Here is a 9,324-nt window from a genome sequence, read left to right as displayed (position 1 = left end):
TCGAAGTTTTTTTTAAAGAGACAGTACTTCGACTATCGAATGGTCGAATAGTTGAACGATTTTTAGTTTGAATCGTTCGCGTCAAAGTCGAAGGCTGAAATAGCCAATTCGAAATTCTACGTATTTTTTATTCTAATCCTTCACTCGAGCTAAGTAAATGTGCCCCAAGGTGTTGTCTTTGTCCAACTCAACATAGAACCCTTGGAACAAGCAAGGTCACATGATCAGCCCAAGAGAGAACCAGAGATCTTATATATCAGTGTTAATCAATGAAAGGAAGAATTAGCGGGAGGGGAAGGGATGATAATGGAAGTTAAATAAGTCCTCCTTTGTTCTCACATGAAATTTCAGGGAGGATAAGTATCCCAGCACTTTACTAGCCTGTAAGTTGGCTACACTCGCACTTTTACCCTTATACAGCATGGCGGAATTGAGTTGAAAAAGCCGTGATGAGACAAAGACTATACCATACAGAGTCCAGACTGAGGCTCCACACCGGCAGCCTATTGGTCCATGTATGAGCTCCTTCCATTGGACCGCCTTAATCACATGTAGTAAAAACATTCGCCAGATATCCATCGGGCAGGTGTGAAAATCCTGTTGGATGAGGATAGGTTAACGCATTCCTCTCCCAAAGGGGCTGCATAATTAACTTCAGGATGAACTCACTAACCCAGAGCAGCCTGATTTGGCCCTCGTTCCTTACAGGACTTGCAAAATTGATTTATCTGTTATACCACCGGGAACCTTTGTATTAAAGATCTTACTTTTATCCCATGTATCACAGAGTTTTATCATGCATCGCTTTTCCCTTTTCTTCCAATAAATATATTAATCATTTGTACATAATACATCAGTATCTGGTCACTAAATAAAATATAAGTTGGGAATCACGCAGTTTAACTGCAATTCAGCTTTTTATTGTGTTACCACACGACATATTTCGGGCACACTGGCCCTTTCTCAAGTGAGTCCAACCAATTGTGAAGTGAACATATTTATAGCGCCACATTTGTTGTCCCGCCCACCAATTATCAAGTGCAAGGTAATTAACCCTTCACTCCATGTTCATGGCTTGGAAAAGTTCTTTTTCTTTATAACATTTTTCTTTGCAACATATTAACAGTTCATGTGCCAGTGTTCAGTGCCAAAAAGTGAAATGTGTCCCATTCCCTGTTGATGGCACAATAGTTATATGTCCCTGGTCAGAAATCACAAACGTCTTTGTGTTAAGTGAGGTTAAATAATTCTTTACATAAGTTACTTATGGGAAACAAAGTAAATCTATAGAAAAGATCATAAAACGACACTGGACAATTCTCCAGCAAGATATAAAATATGGGCACCTTTTCCGTACATCGCCCACGTTCTGCTACACACGGGGTCGCACACTAAACGATACCCTATGCCCCTCGGATAGCCACGAAACCGCTTTTTAGGCAAACCAAAGAGAGGAACCTTTCTCTGCTTAAGTTGCTTGTGTTGTGCCTCTATTATAAAAGGGAATATGGTTAGTCACCCCACTAAGGGAACACAAATGAAGCTGAGACACTACTTGTGACTCAAAACACGTAGTTTATATGCTTTAATGCCCCTGTGGACTAGTATATATTGGCCAAACCATCCGAACAGCCAAGGAACGAATAAAGGGGAAACATTAGAAACTTCAAAATAAGAACTGCCACAGATACATCTCCAGACATTTCCATATGGGGGGACACAATGAAAGCCAATTAAAATGGATGATTTTAGAGCAAACAAAGATGCCCAGTCGGGGAGGAGATATCTGAAAAATCCTGGCCCAAAAGGAGGTCTTGTGGATTAAAAAAATGAATTCAATGGCCCCAATAGGCATGAATGACCACTGGAGCATCATCCTATTTTTGGGATAATAAGTGTTTGTTTTTCTCCACGGATACTGAAGACTGCCCAGTCTAGAATAGCATGTTGTTAGAATATTCGCTTTATAGACACCAGCTAACGGTAAGATAAAATAAATGACGCTAATGGTAAAATAAGTTGATTATTACTATAAATACGGGCAGAAATATGTAACTTTTTCAAGTGTCTTCAGGGAAGGTTCAGAACAAGAAGTATATACAAGTAACTTATGTACAGAATTGTTTTAACCTCACTTAACACAAAGCATCCAGGGAACCCCCACAAGAACTAAGATTTAATACAAACGTTAATTAGTGTAAACGTCCATATGGATACTAAATAAAATATCTTTGGATATGGCTTCTGCATTTAGTCATGGTTTCAAAAACCTCTAAAATCACAAAGATAAGACTGTTGATAAATAGGCCCCTAAGTCTACTAGAAAATCATATAAACATGAAATAAACCCAATAGTTTTGTTTTGCTTCCAATAAGGATTAATTATATCTTAGTTGGGATCAAGTACAAGCGACTGTTTTATTATTACACAGAAAAAGGAAATCATTTTTCAATTTCTTTGCATTATTTGATTATAATGGAGTCTATGAGAGATGGCCTTCCTGTAATTCAGCATTTTGGATAACAGGTTTCTGGATAACAGATCCCATGCCTATATATGTTTTGCTTCTGAATATGTAATCATGGTGTGTACATATAGTTGGAAATAGGGTGCTGTATTTATATATATTAATGCAGTTTCTGTAACATGAAGAAGAATGTCTAAGATGACTTCCTGGAAGCCAATCAGGAAAAATGAAAGCCAACATTTAGGAGCAAATTTATCAAAGGTCGAATTTCAGAATTATGTGAATTTTTTAACTCTAATTTGAATGTACTAACATCTCGATCAGGGCCTGAACTAGGGGAAGGCAGAGTAGGCACGTGCTTAGGGCGCAAAGCTGGAGGGGCGCCAGGCACATACCTTCCATGCTGCCTGCCTACCCCTAATCCGGTCCCCTCTCTTCTGTAGAGTCGGCTTGCACTTGCTGTTGGTTTAATTCACTTTGCTTATGTAGATAACTGCTGACATCTTGTGGCCATGATAAACTTTCATGCTTATTTAGTCTGTATGTGAAATATATTTCCTTTCATATGTAACTTATCTATTAGATCTGTTTAAAAACAAATAAATATAATAAAGGAGCCTGGGGTCAGTAGATTGCTGGGCCACATTCTTGTTGTAATTGGAATGAGATTTATGTATTTTAGGTTGACCTATTGCTCAGAATATTACCACGTGTGTTAAGGTCGGGCCTTAATAATATGATGTAACACTTGGGAAGGAAAATGCAAACAAGGATGCCAGCACTTGAGGAGATGATACCAAACACCTCCACTGCTACCATGTATTTGCCCTGAGTACTGAGATAGGCAGGGACAAAGGAAATCCAAACACTGAGGAATATCAGCATGGAGAAGGTGATCCACTTGGCTTCATTGAAGGTATCTGGCAATTTCCGTGCCAAAAATGCCACCAGGAAGCAGACACATGACAGAAAAGCCATACATCCAACCATGCACCATAACAGTGTGTCCGAACATTCATTACACTGGAATATGATGACCCCAATCTTGATCCTGGTGTTTCTCTCTGGGAATGGAGGGCAGTACAACATCCAGAAGATACAAATGAAGAGCTGAAGGTTTGTACAGATGGACACTGTTAAGCCGGGAACGCATGGCCCAAGCCACCTTCTCATAGTGCTTCCGGGTTTGGTAGCTCGGAAGGCAATGACAACCATGATGGTCTTGGCTAGGACGCATGAAACACTGAGCACAAAGTTGACTCCAAAGGTCACCTGACGGAAAAGGCACGTGAATCTATAAGGTTTTCCTATGAAAAGAAGGGGACAGAGAAAACTCAATGCTAGGGACCCCAAAAGGACATAAGTTAGATCACGGTTATTGGCTTTGACAACAGCGGTGTCCTTATATCTGATGAAGACACAAAGGATGGTCACTGTGGTGAAGGAACTGAATATGGTTGTGGAGGTAATGGTGATGCCAAGGGGTTCCACAAAAGAAAGAAAGTCTACAACTTTTGGCAGGCACTCAGTTCTGTCCTCATTGGGCCATGTCTCAGCAGCACAAGGAAAACAATTACTGGAGTCTGGAACACAAGTTCAATGCGTGATAAAGAGAACCTTGTTAAACACATTCATTCATTTAAAAATGCACATACATATGTATTTATGATCAACGCATTAAGGACACAATGTGCTAACCATGTGAATGTATTCCTAAATATGGGATTGAATTAATTGATTGGTCATGAAGGTTTAAACTCTACTAACAAGGCCAGATACCAAAAACTCTGTCTAGATTTTACTGGGCCCCACAGAAAATTCTAATTTAGGGTCCCAAAACATTCGTAAATTGACCTATTCTACCAAGATATATAAAAACAGGCCTTTAGGTAGGGCTTAACTGGGTCCCCTGTACTACCAGGCTCTGACCAACTGCAGGGTCTGCTTCCTCTGTAATTATGCCTCTGACTCTGTTAAACAAAAATCTTAGACATGAGACACAGCATTCCAAGAAGTCTAAAATGAATTGCAACTTGCATGAAATTCATCAAAGTGGGTGGGGAAGCTACAGTATCTTCCCATCTTGCTTTCTTGGATTTGGGAAATGCAGTCCCTTATGTAAAATGTGTTGGGGTTACTCTCCTCATCTTGTACACTGGTTAATAAACATAAGACTACAGGTTTACTTAGCATGGAGCAACATACAAAGTGCACCTTGTATGTTGTGCCAAGGTTTGTGCCCTTAAGGTGGCCATAGACGCAAAGATCCGCTCGTTTGGCAACATCGCCAAACGAGCGGATCTTTCCCCGATATGCCATTAACTGGCATGGCTATATCCGGGGTAATCTGATTGTTCGGCCATATGGCCGAACGATCAGATTATGATGTGCCGTGGGCTCCGACTGGATCGAAGGACGAAAGATGACGGCACACGCCACACACGATCCGAAAATCGTAGGATCTGTGTCAGTAACGTAAATTGGTGGGGGCGGGCCCTGGTGCGAGCCGTGCAGACAGGCCCGCCCCCACCCTCGTGTGCGCTATTTTTCTGTGACGCTGCAGCCGACTCCAGCCGGCTGCAGCGCGCACGATCTTCCGGGGGGGGCCCTGTGGGGGTGCGGGCCCTGGCCCATTTGCACCCCCTGCTCCCCCGGTAGTTACGCCCCTGATCTGTGTGTCTATGGCCACCTTTAGGCACAGCACTTTGCACATCTAAAATAGGTCACAGAGAGCTGCAGCTTGCTCCAAAAGTAGCACTGCATTCAAAGAGAGAGGTGTTGGGCTGCACATGGGCATTTCTCTGAGCTTTCAGACACACAGAAAAAGATGCACCAAGGCCATCGAGGCACTGGAGAGCCCTGTACTTCATGCTAGCCTATAGTAAGTATATGGCTAGCTTGGGTACTTTGCACCACATTGTAATAAATTACATTTATGATTTTTAAAGGTCAAAAATACAGTTACTCTATTGTCTTCCCACCTGTTTGGTTGGATATTTCCCCTTCGGAGCAGCGAATACAGTCAAAGCAGCAGATGTGTTGGCCTTTCTGGGCAGCTTTCCGGTATCCGGGAGCACAACTTTCACTGCACACAGAGAGGGGAACCTGAGGGGAAAGGGTGCCAATATACCAGTGATTCCAAAATAAACATAAACTTAAAACCTTTTGTCACTGTGCTATGAAACAAAGATGCCAAGCACATTATAGATTACTATTATACATTATTATACATGGGTGGGCTCCCAGCGTCCCAGTCCGACATTGCCCTGTGACCTATTTACACTGCATATTTAAGACAAAACTCAAATTGAAACTTTATTTGTGAAGAAAAAATATATTTTTTGAATCCTTCTCATTCTTAAAACATCTTGTCAAAAAAATGTCAAATTGCTTTAATGTTGATAATACACAACCCCATTATAGACAGGGGCGGAACTACCGGGGGAGCAGGGGGTGCGAGCAGGCCAGGGCCCGCACCCCCTCAGGGCCCCCCGGGAGTCCGCCCGCCGCATGTTCCCCGGCCAGTTCCGGGTGTACGGAGGGGGGCGGGGCCCGGCTGCGCGTCCTGTGCCAGGGCCCGCCCCCTCTAGTTCCATTTCTGATTATAGAAGCTTGCCAGGGTTATGGGTGGCAATTTTGTTTCATCCAAAACTTTATTAATTAAAAAATCTTAAATGTAAGTTTGTGAAATTCCATCTTTTTTTCCAGTTTTTCTGAAATTTTAACAAATCAACCCCTTAGTTTTGACATCAAATAATTTACACAGCACAGCATTCATTTCAGCCATAAAATGTGTGATAAAGGTAAATGCTTTCACGGAGGAGCATGGCAGGTCAGGAATAGTCAACGTTTACATCATGTGGGGCAGAATGTATATACTCACATAATGGGAGAGGTTTATTGTGAAGGTACCCCTGTCTATGTTTTGTTTGTGTATCATACCTTTGTATCTCCTGTGATCCACTGGATGGCTGAGGTATTAATGACAATCTCCTTCTCTACTGGTGCCCTGGCATTGTACCATCCAACCTTCAGAAACTCAATGGTGCCATCTTGGCTCCTGTGCCAATTCACTATATCAAAATCAGCAGGTGGATCTCCATGCTGGTCAAAGTACATCTGCTCCCCTTCACTATTAACAAAAGAAATCTTCATCAGGTGCTCAAACACCTACAAAGCAAAAAAGAAAGAGGTTTCTGGATAATGCCCCAATAATACAATTGAGTGCCTCAAGTCCCTTCTTCTTCCCAGGTCATGATATTGCTTATTCATGGAAGTATATTTCACAAATTCATGAAATTTCTAGTTAGTTGACTCATAAATTGCTTCTGCAGTTCCATTGGGCCCTCTGTGCAGCTCTACTTCTACATCAGCTCAAACAGCCTGATATCATTGAGGGATGAAATGTGTGGACCAGAGTGTCAAACTGTCTCATCTTCTTCCGGATGTCAGAAAGAAGACATATACAGAAAGGGGCAGAAAGTCTGGTATAGACCAAGGGCATGGAACATTAATAGTCTGATCTGGTGCAGCAAAAGAATGGACATCTCAGATGAGTCCTCCAAAGCATGATGGTTGGGGGTCCCTGGGGAGTAAGCATGAAAGTCTGGGCTGCACAAATGCTTCCTAGAAAATTATTGGGGTGTTACTCTGTATAGAAAGTTTGCCATTGTTTGTCATAACGATAATAATATAGTGAATAAAGTACCCCCTCTTGTAAAATATAAAGATATTTTAAGTTACCTCGGAGTTTCATGACCATATAAAAACACGAGGCCGAAGGTCATGGAACTCCGAGGTAACTTCTAATATCCTCATATTTTACAACTGGGGGTACTTTATTTATTATAATACACAAATTTCAGTGAGTCATGTGACAGAAATTACATCAGAACTCACCGTTTATAACTGATGACATCAGAACTCACCGTTTATAAGGATATAGTTTACAGGATATTCATGGCTTTTGTGTATTATATAAAGCTACAGTATATGATCATTAGTTGCTATAAGTCAATAAAAAAAGTCTTGTCTTTTGGGCATATCATAAAAAAAGATGATCTATGGAGACTTTAATTGAAAAAAATCACACAATAACATGAAGAAAACAGAAACATAGAAGATTAATTAAATGCCCTACCTGCCATGGTTTTAGGTTGGTTTCATTATTACACCGTTTCCATTGAAATGGTTCCTCATCTGTCCCACAGTAGATCAAGTTATGTAAGGCATATGCCACAGCATATACGGCATTGTATATCAAGTACTGTACTCTGAAGTCAAATTCATTAAATTCATATAGACTAGCCTTGAACCGAACCAGTTTCTCTTCACCTGTACACCAAACAGTTCCATTCTTTCCCGCTGTATATTCTTCAGGCCACTGGCAATTATGGACTATTTCCCAGAAGGTCTTTATGAAGATATCATTAGGAAGTGAAGTGGAGGGGTGGATGTTAAGTAGAAATTTCTTGAGCCATGGCATTTCAGCTTGATGTAATGACAAGCCCAATGTCCCCATCATAGTATGACTAAACAGTTTTATGGAGAGCATTGGTGAATTTGACCATCCAGTAGTAGCCAACCAGATTCTTTTTGTGTCCTGTCTTTCTACAATATACTCAACCAGCATACTCACAAAGGGGTCCCTGGAGTAGATGATGACAACTCTAGCAGATGACTGTACAATTATATTTGCAACTGACTGGATCCTTTTGGAAGAACTTTCTACTCCAAAGGACTCATGATATGCTATACACACACCCAATTTATAGAGCTCCTGTTTTAAAACATGGGACCCATCAATGCCATAGTCATCATCCAATGATATCAAGCCCACCCAAGTCCAACCCATGTAGGAGACAAGGTGTGCTAAAGCCCAGGATTGCATGGCATCACTTGGAATGGTGCGGAAGAATGAAGGAAACAAAAAGTGGTTGCTCAGAGAGGACATGGAAGCAGAGTAACTAATCTATAAGAGAAAGAAGTCCATAAGAATGTTTGTGATACAATTGTGCTTGAGTATCAGCAAGGTCATTTGTGTTTGGATCACAAGCAACAACAACACAATGTATGTTATACAAATTTAGAAAACATTAGTATAACTAAAGAAAAAAAAACAATAATATACAGAAAAATGTCACTGAATTTACCTGTGGGTACCTGTAGACACCCAGAAGAGTTGCCATGGCAATAGAAGTTCCTGAAGTGGCATCTCCAAGGATAGCAATGGGAACATTATGATGGCACTGGTAGTTAAGTATGGGTTGATCTTGTCCTGTGAGGGTCCACAGTGTTCCTCTTAGACTTTGGGACAAATGTATACAGGAGTCAAAGACTTTGTAACCCAGGGAGATGTTGGGAAGAAGGGAATCGTTTGCATTAATTTCCTCAATGGCATACACCATAGCTTGAACATAACTGTATGATATTGTGCTGAATCTAAGAGGAAAGGGGCACAAAAAGTAAGAAAGAAAGAATGAGTAGTCATATACTGTAGGTCTGTCAGGAGGAAAGAGGTAAATGAAGAAAATAACTCAATAAAAGTCATGTATAAACCAGGAATAAGCAAGTTCAATTTAAGTTCAGAGTACCATCAGAATGCCCCAAGTGACTGCCAAACCCTTTGTAATACATGTATGCATATAGAAATAAAATAATGAGAATAAAAGTTTTAAATAGAACAAGTGAAAACATTTTCTAGCTGGAGAAACATTGGCTTGTTAGACTGAAGTAAAGTTCTCCAAGGGTATGTCCTGGGACCACTGCTTTCCAATTGTATGTTGTAACCTGTGTTTGTTAAATTACTGTAAGGACCTGTTTGTTTCAAACTAATGTCAAGCACAGTTGTCTATAT

General features: G+C 40.9%; 1 protein-coding gene across 1 annotated transcript; it reads right to left on the bottom strand.

The window, feature by feature from the left end:
* Positions 1–2,498: 2,498 nt before the first annotated feature.
* LOC108703413 (extracellular calcium-sensing receptor) lies at positions 2,499–8,875 on the bottom strand. The gene is made up of 5 exons (XM_018239542.2): positions 8,621–8,875; positions 8,107–8,439; positions 6,411–6,638; positions 5,450–5,573; positions 2,499–4,051 (listed from the first exon to the last, which is right to left on the bottom strand). Exons 1-5 carry the CDS (start codon positions 8,873–8,875, stop codon positions 3,147–3,149), a joined length of 1,845 nt encoding a protein of 614 aa, XP_018095031.1. The 3' UTR covers positions 2,499–3,146.
* Between the last annotated feature and the right edge of the window lie 449 nt (positions 8,876–9,324).

This window comes from Xenopus laevis, chromosome 3S (genome assembly GCF_017654675.1).
Source record: "Xenopus laevis strain J_2021 chromosome 3S, Xenopus_laevis_v10.1, whole genome shotgun sequence".
NCBI lineage: Eukaryota > Metazoa > Chordata > Amphibia > Anura > Pipidae > Xenopus > Xenopus laevis.
The sequence above is the reverse complement of the archived record's forward strand: the minus strand, read 5'-3'. Positions and strand labels throughout refer to the sequence as shown.

Coding starts and splice junctions, on each gene's coding strand:
- LOC108703413 (XM_018239542.2), bottom strand. CDS start 8,875: ATGGTGTATGCCATTGAGGAAATTAATGCAAACGATTCCCTTCTTCCC. Junction 8,440..8,620: donor GTGTCTACAGGTACCCACAG/GTAAATTCAGTG, acceptor TTTCTCTTATAG/ATTAGTTACTCTGCTTCCAT. Junction 4,052..5,449: donor GGAAATATCCAACCAAACAG/GTGGGAAGACAA, acceptor CTTGTGTTCCAG/ACTCCAGTAATTGTTTTCCT.